The sequence below is a fragment of the Chamaea fasciata genome, unplaced genomic scaffold (genome assembly GCF_029207755.1).
Source record: "Chamaea fasciata isolate MVZ Bird 193981 ecotype frontalis unplaced genomic scaffold, bChaFas1.0.hap1 SCAF_20, whole genome shotgun sequence".
In the NCBI taxonomy this organism is placed as follows: Eukaryota; Metazoa; Chordata; class Aves; order Passeriformes; family Sylviidae; genus Chamaea; species Chamaea fasciata.
In genome coordinates, this window is record NW_027094105.1 from 6,061,025 (window position 1) to 6,073,100 (window position 12,076).

Here is a 12,076-nt window from a genome sequence, read left to right on the forward strand (position 1 = left end):
TGTCCCCTGCTCTGCAGTTGACTAAACACACGCTCCTGGTCTCAGCACTCAGCCCCCAGCTCAGTTCACTGCTGTCTCCAGCACATTCAGGTCCTTTCACAGGGACTCAGGGGACCTGGGGGCCCAAAAGCTGTCCCAGGCTGATGTCTACCTGCCCAAAGGTGGGGACTGCCTTTCTGCATACGGCCCACGGAAGGATGGCAGGGGACTCTGTCCTTGAGGCCACATCCTGGCTGTGCCATGGATTTCTGCATGGCCGTTGGGTGAGCAGCTCTGTTTTGGGGGCAGCAAGACCTTGTTTGGGCCATTAGGACATTTTAGGAGGGGTAGGTGCTGGGAATGGGCCCTGCTCCCCCTGTGCCCATACAGCATTGCCCCTCTGGCCACTGCCCTCTGACAGCTTTGGGTGATTTCAGGCAGATTTTGTCTCTACAGGTTTTGTGAAACTCAGTTTCTGGGGAAGGTGAGGGAAGGACTCGGGTCATATTAGACAGCAGAGAATCCACACCAGCCTCCATTCCCCACAGACGCGACTGTAGCCAACCCAGCATTGTCACTGTCACTGTCCCCACAGCAATCCTCTTCCAAAGGCCTTGGGCACCCCCAGGTCCCGTTAACCCCGTCCTGCTGGGGTGTGGTGAGGAGGGATGAGACCCCAAAGGGGATGGTCTCAGCTGCAGCGCAGAGGGGGACAAGCTGTGATGAGCTGCCAGGCCTCAGCTCCCCATGCTGGCTGGGCAGGACCAGGCAGGGGAGGGCACGGGACACTTGGGGAAACTGGGAGCAGTGGGATCAGTGCCCGCACTGGGCACAGGCTGGGCACAGGTACATGAAGGCGCATGTGAAGGGCCAGTGCTGGGGAGTGTCAGTCGGTACCGGGAGTGTCAGTTGGTACCGGGTGTGTCAGTCGGTGCCAGGGGTGTCGGTACCGGGGATGTCAGTCAGTACCGGGGGTGTCGGTCGGTACCGGGGTGTCGGTCGGTGCCGGGGGTGTCGGTGCCGGGAGTGTCAGTCGGTACCGGGTGTGTCAGTCGGTGCCGGGGGTGTCGGTCGGTACTGGGGGTGTCGGTCGGTACCGGGGTGTCAGTCAGTACCGGGGGTGTCGGTCGGTACCGGGGGTGTCGGTACCGGGGGTGTCGGTACCGGGGGTGTCGGTCGGTACCGGGGTGTCAGTCAGTACCGGGGGTGTCAGTCGGTACCGGGGTGTCAGTCAGTACCGGGGTGTCAGTCAGTACCGGGGGTGTCGGTCAGTACCGGGGGTGTCGGTCGGTACCGGGGTGTCGGTCGGTACGGGGGTGTCGGTCGGTACCGGGGGTGTCGGTCGGTACCGGGGTGTCAGTCAGTACCGGGGTGTCAGTCAGTACCGGGGGTGTCGGTCGGTACCGGGGGTGTCGGTCGGTACCGGGGTGTCAGTCAGTACCGGGGTGTCGGTCGGTACCGGGGGTGTCGGTCGGTACCGGGGTGTCAGTCAGTACCGGGGTGTCAGTCAGTACCGGGGGTGTCGGTCGGTACCGGGGGTGTCGGTCGGTACCGGGGTGTCAGTCAGTACCGGGGTGTCGGTCGGTACCGGGGGTGTCGGTCGGTACCGGGGTGTCGCTGCCGGGGCACAAGCGGGTCCCGCTCCCCCTCAGGACGCACCGAAGTTCCCGCAGCGGCGGCGGCGCAACGGCGGGACAACAGCGCCCCCTGGCGGCCATGACGGGATACGGCCGGACGGGACGGGACGGGACCGGGACAAGGACAACGGCAGGAAGGACAGGACCGGGGCAGGAGCCGGGACACGGACAGCAGCCCGGCCAGGACACCCCTGCGGTTACTTGTTCTAGCGACCCCGGGTCCCGCCACCTCGGTGCCAGCCGAGCTGTCCCCCGTGGCAGCCTGCTCCTCAAGAACCGCGGGGTACCCGCGGGCTCCCCGTGAGCTGCCCGGTCCGCCCCCTCCTGTCCCAGTCCGTCCCAGCCCGTGCCAGTCCGCCCCAGTCCGTCCCACCGCTGACCACCCCCGGGCCCCGTCCCGCAGCGCCCCCGCGCGGGCAGCAGAGGGAGGATAGGGCAAGCCTCTTTCCCGTGACGTCACGGTGACGTCACAGCCACGCCGCCGCCTGGTTGGTCCCCGCGGCCGCCCGTGCCGTGGGGGGGCAGCGCGCGGCCGCCGCCGGAGGTAACGGGGGGCCCGGGGGTCGCGGCCGTGGCCCGAGGGAGCGGCGGCACCGGGCACGGTCCGGCACCGCCCGGCTCCACCCGGCACGCCTCTCCCCGGGCCGCGGCCGCGGGGGGGGGGCCGGGAGGGGCCGGCGGAGCTGCCCGGGCCGGATCCGGGGTAGGGCTGCAGCCGGCGGCCCGCAGGGCGCTCAGCGCCGCGGGCCTGGAAGCGGGGGGCGGCTCAGCCCCGATGGGCGGGAGGCGAAGGGGCCGGGTCGGGCCTCGCACCGGAGACCGCCCCCTCGCACCTCAGAGCGCTGCTGTTACGCCCCCGGGCCCGGGATGCGACCCCCGTGCCCCCCGTGGCGGCACAGCCGCAGCGCCCCCCAGCCTGGGGACCCCCGCCCGTGCTCCCCTTCCCCTGCCGCTCCCCGGCCTGCGAGCGGCTCCGGGGCTCCGCACTGGGGTGGCCCCCCCACGCCGTGTGACCTTCCTCGTGGGGCGAGTCCTGGCCTTCACCTGCCCGCACTTCGGCGGGCACCGGCCGCGTTTCAGCGGCTCCTGGGGCAGCAGGACGGGTTCGGGTGCAGGTTTAGGTTCGGTTGGGGGGCTGGGTGCTCTCTGCCTGTGCTGGTAGTCTGTGACACCCTGAAAAATGAGTCACCAGGGACTCACCGAGCCAAACCCAGGCCAAGGAATGGGGTCAGTGCCGGGAGGGTGAGCCTGGGTCCCAGCCCGTGGGATCAGAGAGGAGCACTGCTCAAAGTGGAGCCAGAACCCTCCTCCATGCGCTGGCTGCACTCGCGGCTCGGCCTCTGAGCTGAAGGGCAGCAGCAACTCCTGTCTCCCAGCCTCCCTAAGAGCGTGTCTCTGGGGCTGGGGTGTCTCTTACCTGTGGTTTCCTGGGACCACGGTCACACTTACAGGACTGGAGGGGTGATTTGGCACTTCAGTTCCATCTTCCCTGCTCCTAGATCACAGCACAGACTGGGTCCTGGCACCACTGAGCCAAACTGGATTACCACCGGTGACCTGTAAGTTGAGATGCCATGCCCCCCTTTCCTATCCCTAGGCTGTTCAAGGCCACGTGGAGCCACCAAACCTGTCTAAGCTGCCATAGAAAAGGTTTTGTGTCTAATGGGGTATTTGCCAGCAAATTCAAGCCACGAACTCTATATATTTCTTTATTTGTAAAGGTGTTTGAAGTCCTTGAATTTACCCTTTGGCCACCTTAAATCTAGTTTCTAATCCCCGGCGCAGTTAATCAAATCCACAGTGGTTTGAATTATGAGATGCCTGGGGGGGTTTTATAGCTTGTATTGCTGATTATACCTTGACTTTATTATATTGCAAATATCTAACTTATGGTCACAGCTGAGATTTACAATCCTCAGGTAGGTGCTCAGGATAACTTTTAGCAACTCCAGATGTAATTGGAGGGGACTGATGGGGTTGTCGCCACACATAAACATGTAATCTGTAAAATGTTAAGACAGGGAAAGGAGAGGCAGAATAGGTGAAAAGAGTGGATCAGCCTTAAAAAATAATCATATAATTGGGCGTATTGCTGAGCAAGGCTCTGCCATGCCTGTTCTGGCTGAGGCATCTGCCCAGGGAGGGGTTTTGGGCTTGTTCTCCAGAAAATACCAGGATTTAGATATTTGTTCCTTCTTGCTCTCAGCTGAAGGCTTTTGGAGTTTGCAGTAGCCCTGGGGAGGGGGAAGGGGTGACAAACAGATGTGGGGTACTGGCAGAGCTGACTCATTCCTTGCTGGTTTGGGGTTCTCCCATCCCAGGGGAGCAGTGAGTCCCGTGCGGGCGCGTGCCCTTGGCCAGCATGACCAGTGAGGTGGTGGAGAACGAGTTTGAGTTTTACTCCAAGGCAGAGAAGTACTGGAAGGATGTGCCCGCCACGGTGGATGGCATGTTGGGGGGCTATGGCCACATCTCCAGCATCGACATCAACAGTTCCAGGAAGTTCCTGCAGAGGTTTCTGCGGGTAGGTTTGTAGTGCTCGTAAAACCCCACCCTTCTCCCAGCGTGGAGCTGGGCTCTTCCCTCTGAATTGCTCCATGGGACCCTCTGTTGCATGCTGAGAGAGCTTCACCCTGCAGTGGGTTCCCTACAGCCCAGTCCTGCCCTGTGTGGTTGTTCCATTTCTCCTCTGGGTTCCTCACAGAGGGATTCACACTCTCTGTGGTTGTTGCAGGACGGCCCCAACCGGACGGGGACAACTCGAGCTCTGGACTGCGGGGCTGGCATTGGCCGCATCACCAAGCGGCTGCTGCTGCCCCTCTTCAAGACAGTGGACATGGTGGATGTGACAGAGGACTTCCTCACCAAGGCCAAGAGCTACCTGGGCGAGGAGGGCAGGCGGGTGCGCAACTACTTCTGCTGTGGCCTCCAAAATTTCAGCCCTGAGCCAAACTCCTATGATGTCATCTGGATCCAGTGGGTCATCGGTGAGGGGCACTGCTTGTGGGGTCCTTCCAGCCTGTCCTGTTCCCTTGAGGGGCAGGTGCCCTATGCACCTGAGCAGCTTGAGGTCTGTGTGGAGGATGAGCATCACAGCACGGGTGGGGGCCTGGGGTGGGCAGCTGGCCCCCATCCCATGGAGGGGACCTGTACTTTTTTCTCCAAGAGTCTTTTCCCCCAAGCCCTCAGAGGCCAGAGCACAGGGGTGGGTTGGATGGAGCTGAGTAGTGAGACACAAGTTGGACACCCCAAGCTAAAGCTTTCCCTGCAAACGTCTCAAGTATTTGGCCACTTGGATCAGGAGGGGTCCCAAATGCAGCTTCTGGGTTTCCTCCCCTTGGTCACCCTCTAACCCCTGCTCTGCCCCTCCAGGACATCTCACTGACAACCACCTCTCCGACTTCCTGAAGCGCTGCCGTGCCGGCCTGCGGCCCAACGGCATCGTGGTCATCAAGGACAACATGGCTCAGGAGGGTGTGATCATGGACGATGTGGACAGCAGCGTCTGCCGGGACCTGGATGTGGTCCACAAGATCATCCGCAAAGCTGGGCTGCACCTCCTGGCTGAGGAGCGCCAGGAGAACTTCCCTGATGAGATCTACCACGTCTACACCTTTGCCATGAGATGAGGGCAGCGGGAGAAGGTCTCTCCCGTGTTGTGACTCCCCTTCCGGGGGCTGGTGACAAGGACGGGACTTTGTCTTCCAAGTTGCTGCTGTTTGTGAAAAGAGGTGTTTGCCAAATACATTTTCCTGCTGTTGCACTTCTGCACGTGAGGTGTGTCGGATGCATGTCGGCTCTGTGCCACCCTCGGGCTCTGGACAGGAGCAGGAGGGTCTCCCATGCACGAGGTGATCCATGGGCAGCTGCAGGTTGCTGACTGCAGTGCACAGGGCTCCTGCTCATGAACAGGAGCTGCGGGCGCCTTTGGGATGGACTGGGCTCCATTCCTTGCTTGGCTGTTGGACCCCTTCCTGCTGCTCAGCAATGAGCTGGGTAAGGCAAAGGGGAGAAGCCTCTGCTGTTTCCCTGCGGTGGCGCGGGGAGGCAACACTGGGGCTTTGAGGGGGCCTCACCTTTAAACCCCTGAGCAGGTCTCCTACACGGGCAGCAAAAAGGGAGGCGTGTGTAACCCTGAGTGCCCCACATCCCTCTCCAGGGATAGGGGTATCCCAGACAAAGCCTTGCAGCCCTGGGAGTGCACTGGTGTGGTTTGAGCTGCTCCCAGAGCCCTCCAGCCCATCACCTCCAGCTCCATTGCTGTGACACTGCAGCTGCTCCCCCAGCACCCCACGCCATCACCTGGCTTTGAACACTCCCATCTCCTCTTTGGCCATGTTCCTTCATTTACCCAAGTCTGGCCACCGACCCAAGGTGGCCAACACTTGCAGAGCAGCATGCCAGGGGTGAGCCCAGGTGCAGAGTCTGCTGCAGCTCGACCCTCCAGCCATCTCCCCCATTCCTGTCCTTCACCCCACCTTTCCTAAGGAAAAGCAAGCCCCTGTTGTTATAGAAGGCCTCGTTTAATTGTTCAGTTCCCATTCCAGACACCAGGGCAGAATTTGATCACATTACTGGATTTTTTTAAGCACCAGTTCATCAGGGCACACAGTTCCAGTTCCAAGTGGCAGTGAATCCCAGATCCAGCTAATACAAACTGTCTTAGAACAGATTTTTCCTCTTCATCTTCCGCATCTGTCCCCCATGAAAAACAATACAAACCAACAAAACTGTGTGGGGTTCAGCTCTGTGGCCAGTCTTTGGCACGTCACGAGGAAGCAGGTGCCTAGAAAGGGGAGCCAGGCAGCTGTGGCAAGGCTGGAACAGGAGCCCTCCAGGTGCAGCAATCTCTTGCTCCTGGGAAGGAGGCACTGGAGAATAACATCCTGGGAGTGGTCACCAAGGGGAAGAGCCAAGGAATGGGGAGGGAGGCACAAGGCACTCAGCTGCTCACTGCCCATTCCTCATCCTTGCACAGGGAACACATCGTGAAGTTAGGAAATACCCATTTGTGTGCTGTGGAGCCCAGCAACTCTTGAGATGTCCTTGGTGGATGGTTCTCTGTGCCAGGAAGGGCTGCAGAAACTCAGAGGGCGTGGAGCAGTCAGGCACTATTGCCAGCCCCACTTCCCCTCACTCCCATCCCCGGTGTCAGAAATCCACACTGAGCAAGGAAGGCATCCACACCCAAAGGATGATGCTGGACCTGCTTCAACCACCAGGAGCAGAGGCAGGCAAGCCAGAACACCTCTTTCTTCTCCCAGCACCCCAAGGCATCTCTCAACTCCACTGGACACCTAAGGCACTGCATCACCCACCATGGCGGGGCTGGGAGAGGGGGCAGGCTGCCTGTCCAGTCACAGCCCCCAGGCCTTGGCCTTATCTCCCTCCAAACCAGCCCCAGGATCCAGCTCCCCCATACCCAGGAGCTCTGCCTGCTTCCCCATGACATGCCCCAGAGCAACAAGACCTTCACAAATGCACATGTGACGTTGTGCCCAAGAAAACACCCCCAGAATGCCACAGAGAGGGACTCCACGGGCAGCACCTCTCGCTGCAGAGAAAACTGTCTCAGAGCAGAGAGACGGTGGCTGCAGGCACAGCAGGACTGTGGAGGGAGCAGACAGAGAGGCACTGTCAGGCTCACAGGTCCTTGTGCCCAGCAGCAGCGTGGTCGATGCGGAGGTACCACTTGAGCCGGTCTGGGAGAGGCAGAGCCTTGATTTTGTCATCCACTGGCCACGGTTTCAGGCGCTGCCGGATGAACACCCTGCAGAGGTGCTTCAGTGCCTGTGGCGAGCGCTCCAGCTGCTTCAGAGAGCAGAACAGAGCCTGGACCTTCTCCCCGTGGAACCTACAGCTACTGGTGTTGACCTCAAAATTGCTGGGCAGCTGGATGGCTTGTGAACTGGCCATCATGAGCTCCAGCAGAGTCTGACCCTTCTGGATGAGGTCCGTGGAATAGGTTTCATCTTCAAAGAGACTGAGGTGCCAGCAGAGGTGCTCAAAGGTGATGTGGAAGCCAGACCAGCACGAGGGACCATGGAGGGAGCAGTTGTAGGCAGCACCTGACTCCAGCAAGAACCGCAGCAGTGGGAAGTAGTCTTTGAAGCTTCTTAAGCAGAAGTGTGTGAGGGACTCTGAGGCTGGGCACTCGCTTGGGTTGGCACCGTGGGCCAGCAGCAGCTGCGTGACACGGAAGCAGAAGCGCTCGATGTCCTCGGCCTCCTCCTTGGTGTAGCTGAATGCCATCTCTCCCAGCAAGTAGATGACATAGGTGAAGACAGTGTCACCATCTTTGGTGGCAGCCCTGACATCTGCGCCTGCAGGAAAGGGACAGAGAATGTAACTGACACTGCAGAGCGTGAGCCCAGGCCAGCACCAACTCCAGCACCCCTGGGCTTTACTCTCATCTAGTGGGAACACAAGGAGTCAGAAGGGTAGTGCCTGGTGCTGCACAAAGAATCAGCCAGCCCAGAAAGGGAAGAAAGTTTTCTTTACCTCCTTCCAGCAGGAGACGGATGCTGTCGGTGTTGTGGATCTGGCCACTGTCACTGCTGGCCAGGGCATGCAGCAGCGCTGTCTTCCCTGCAATGGAGCAATCAGTCAGTCACAGGACAACAGGGTGACATCCCAAAAGACAGGAAAGAAAACAATCCACCCCACCCACCAGACAGCCAAACACGGGGAATGATAACCCTTCTTCTGGCAGAGGCTTCCACCATCCCCATGACAGTGCCCAGCTGTGGGGGCAGTCACAGGCCACACGTGCAGGGCTGGTGGTGGCCTCAGTGGGTACATGTGCCATGGCAGAGTGAATTTTAGAGTAAGTGGGTACCACAGGACAACAGGGGCACAGCCCCATCCCACCTCGCCTGGACCGCACAGAGCAAGGTTCAGCCCTTTTCACACAGCAGCACACCAGGAGAAAATACCAAGCACAGGGAGGTTCCGCCAGCTTCCTCCTAACTCCCAAACCCATCTAAGCAGGGAGCAGGTGCAGCAGCAGATGGGCCCAGCCCTGTGCCCTGCCCAGCCCACCCTCGGCTGGGGGAGCAGGCAGGGCACACAGACCGTTCTTGTCAGCGGCGTTGACGTCGGCCCCCAGCTGCAGCAGGCGCCGCAGGCACGGCAACCGCTCGGGCTCCTCACTGGCCAGGTCCAGGGGGCTGCTCTCATGGATCTGCAAAACAGTTACAAAACCCTGCTAGGTATTTGAGACTGTGAGTGTCTGCAGGGAGCCACTCTTGGGGCTTTATCCTGGCCACAGTAAGAGTGTCTCTCCAGCCTCCTCCCACACAAGCCTCCAAGGCAGGGGCTCAGCCAAAGGCAGCTTGACCTTCTGCCACAGCAGCAGGGCACTAGGGGCAGCGGGCACGGGGATGTGCCAAGGGGAAGCAGCAGGCAGTGGGGCCCGGGAGGAGGGACGCAGGAGGGCTGTGCCCACACACCAGAGCAGCTGAAGCTTGGGGGGCTGGGCCTGGCCGTGCCCAGGCAGCGGGGCCGTACCCGGTCTCTGCGGTTGATGTCGGCGCCGTGGCGCACCAGGAGCTCCACCACGTCCGGCTGGTTGCGCAGCACCGCCATGTGCAGGGGCGTGTAGTAGGTGACAGGGTCTGAGGGTAAAAACAGTCAGAGACAACAAAGGGATTCCCCAAAACGGCCCCAGCACCTGCCCAGAGTGGAAGGGACAGCTGGGGAGGGCCCTGGGAGCACGGTGATGCCTGTGAAAACAGGGCTGTCACAGGCACCCCGGGCCCTGCTGCTCCAATGGCTCCATCCTGCCAAAAGCCCCCAAGTCCCTGGTGTCCCTCAGCCCATCCTTGTGGCTGGGTCTCCACAAGGCACATCCGCACTACTCCAGCAAGGAGCAGGAGTGGTCTGAGCTGGCAGCACCCCTCCTTCTGCCCCAGCTATCCCCACCTCTCAGGGCAGCTTCTCATCTGCTGGCCCAGCCCCCTTCCCACCAGCCTCACCTTCAAAGCTGAGGTCAGCACCAAATTCCAGGAGGATTTCTGCAGCAGGGACGAGCCCCAGCTCAGTGACCTTCAGCAGGGCATAGCTCACACCTTCCTGATAAAATGGGGAGTGGGTCTCCCTCTCCAGGACTCTTCTCACAGCTGAGAGCTGACTCCTGTCACCGTCCAGGCAGGCAGGGCTTGAGACACACAAAAACCCAGCAGTGAACTCAGGTGTGCAAGGGTCAAAGTGGCACCAGGGAAGAAGGAAAATCCCTGTTCTTCCCCCTGGTCCTGTACCCAGTGGGTCTCCAAGCTGCTGGCTGTGGGGTTACCCAGCAGCAGTTTCAGGGTCTCAGCTGAGCCCCAGTTTAGGCTCTGTTATCAGGGGTCAGGCAGAAAGGGCTGTTCCTGGGGAGCACCCACAGCTCCTGCGTTTGCCTTGCCCCATCTCCACGTTCCCAAAGAACAGCAGCAAAGGAGGGTCTGTGGGACGAGCTGCTCCCCAGGACTGGGGGCTGCCCCAAGCCAATGTTGTCCAACCATCCCCCCAAAACACGCCGGGGCGTTCAGCCCGCTGCTGTTACCTCTCCAGGGAGCTCTGCCCTTCCGTGCCGGGCGTGGCCAGCAGCCCCAGCAGCTCATCCACCAGGGGCTGGTACTCCAGGACGATCCTGCGGAAGCCGTGCAGGAAAGGCATCGTGCTCTGCCCGGGGGCCTCCAGCACCCCTCTCCAAGGGGCTTCTCCCTCCTTTCAAAACAAACAAGCCTTTCAGCACGTAGAAGAAAACACAGCCTCCCCCGGCTCTTATATAAATGCAGCCCAGCCCAGCGCAGCGCAGGGATCTCCTCCCACACACCAATTTGGTGTCTCCAAATTATCTCCCGCACGCAGAGCTGCACACTGCGGTTATCTGGGCACAGCACGGGAACGCTGCGGGCGGAGCAGGCGGGGACAAAGCCCAGCAGAGGCTCTGCCGAGAGCCCCGCGGGCTGCGGGTGCTCTGAGTGCCCCGGGGCGCCTGCAACCGGCAAAGCCCCGCCTGGTTCTTATGGCAGAGGGGGCTGGAGCCACCCCAGCGACCACAGACTCCCCCAGTGCGCTGCATATTTTTAGATGTATTAAACACGCTTATCACTCCTTTCTCTGAGGAGGTAGATCAGGCTGCAGCGGGGGGAAAAAAAAACCCCCAAACGAGTCCATAAACCGCAGCTTGTTTTCACAAATAAACACTCACAGATTCCAATGCAACCCCGGCCGGCGGCCCCGAGCCCCCCGAGCAACACGGGGAGGGAAGGAAGGTGCCGGCACCGCCCGCCCCTCACGGCTCACCCCCGGCCCGGCCGCCCCTCACCTGCCCGGGCACCGCAGCCGCAACCGGAACCGGAACCCGCGGGGGCGGGGCTGAACGCGAGGGTGTGGCCTCGGCTATGGAGGCGTGGTCTCGGCAATGGAGGCGCGATCCTGCTATGAGGGCGTGGTCTCTATTGGGCGTGGTCTGGTGGAGGCGTGGTCTCGCTGGAAGGCGCGGCGTCATAATGCCACCGTCTCGTGTGGGCGTGGCCTCAAAGGGGGCGTGGCCGTATGGGGCGCGGCCAGCAGGGGGCAGCACGCGGCCGCGCGCGGGAGGCGGGAACGCCCCCGGTGTCCCCCCGGTGTACCCCCCGGGGGGGGGTCCCCTCTCTCAGGGATGTCACGCCCTGAGTATCCCCTCCCCGGTTGTCCTCCCTCCTCCCAGGTGTCCCCCTTTTCCCCGAATGTCCCCCCTTCCCCATATGTCCCCCTCCTCCATGTGTCCCCCCTCCACGGGTGTCCCCCCATCCTTGCGTGGCCCCTCCTCCGGGCGTCCCCCTTTTCCCTGGATGTCCCCCTCCCTCTGGAGGACGCACCCAGACCTGGCTGGGTTTGCTGGGGGGTGGCCCCCAGGGGCTGCAGCCTCCCCGGGGCTGGGGGTGACTCTGGTGCTGCTGCCCACAGCGCCTGGACCCTCCCCTGCTGAAAGAGCTACCAGGGGAAACATTAGCCCAGGATTTATTGGTACTATTATCATAATCATCATTATTTTTATTATTATTCTGGTGGAATCTGCCAGCGCGGGGAGCTCTGGAGAGCGGCAATAACTGAAGCCGCCTTGGGTTTCCTATTTACGTATTTATTTTATTCCGGTGGAGCGCTTCCAGATTCCAGCAGGCAGCCGTGGCCCCGGGGCAGAGGGGGCGAGGAGGCCGCGCCGGCTGGGCATTTTTCTGACATGCTGTCACGGTCCCCCCTGTTTCCCACCCTTCCTTTCCCTACACAAAGTGGCGTGCCAGGGTGGGGGACCCCAGTGCTTGCAGCCCCTGGACCCTGAGCCCACCTTAGGGCAGGGCCCTTTGCAGGGTGGCTGGTGGCCCCGGTGCCACCGGGACTTGGTGCTGTGCAGTGACAGCTCCATGGGCAGCTGGCCCGCACCTGCCCTTGCAGCACAGCAGCCCCCCCGGGTTGGGTTTGGGGGGTGTCAT

General features: G+C 61.3%; 2 protein-coding genes across 4 annotated transcripts; one reads left to right on the forward strand and one right to left on the reverse strand.

Annotated features, from left to right (window-relative positions):
- The first annotated feature begins 2,075 nt into the window (after positions 1-2,075).
- Positions 2,076-5,384, forward strand: NTMT1 (N-terminal Xaa-Pro-Lys N-methyltransferase 1). 3 transcript variants are annotated; one of them, XM_066201179.1, is made up of 5 exons: positions 2,076-2,160; positions 3,116-3,175; positions 3,938-4,140; positions 4,351-4,603; positions 4,989-5,384. In XM_066201179.1, exons 3-5 carry the CDS (start codon positions 3,979-3,981, stop codon positions 5,243-5,245), a joined length of 672 nt encoding a protein of 223 aa, XP_066057276.1. In that variant the 5' UTR covers positions 2,076-2,160; positions 3,116-3,175; positions 3,938-3,978; the 3' UTR covers positions 5,246-5,384. The 3 variants fall into 3 exon arrangements, with proteins under 3 accessions (XP_066057276.1, XP_066057275.1, XP_066057274.1); XM_066201178.1 differs by having other exon boundaries at positions 2,109-2,160; positions 3,068-3,175; XM_066201177.1 differs by lacking the exon at positions 2,076-2,160 and having other exon boundaries at positions 2,726-3,175.
- Positions 5,385-5,676: 292 nt separating this feature from the next.
- Positions 5,677-10,979, reverse strand: ASB6 (ankyrin repeat and SOCS box containing 6). The gene is made up of 7 exons (XM_066201175.1): positions 10,930-10,979; positions 10,162-10,325; positions 9,593-9,774; positions 9,126-9,232; positions 8,691-8,799; positions 8,118-8,204; positions 5,677-7,939 (listed from the first exon to the last, which is right to left on the reverse strand). The coding sequence occupies exons 2-7, from the start codon at positions 10,272-10,274 to the stop codon at positions 7,260-7,262; spliced, it is 1,278 nt and encodes a 425-aa protein (XP_066057272.1). The 5' UTR covers positions 10,275-10,325; positions 10,930-10,979; the 3' UTR covers positions 5,677-7,259.
- Positions 10,980-12,076: the final 1,097 nt, after the last annotated feature.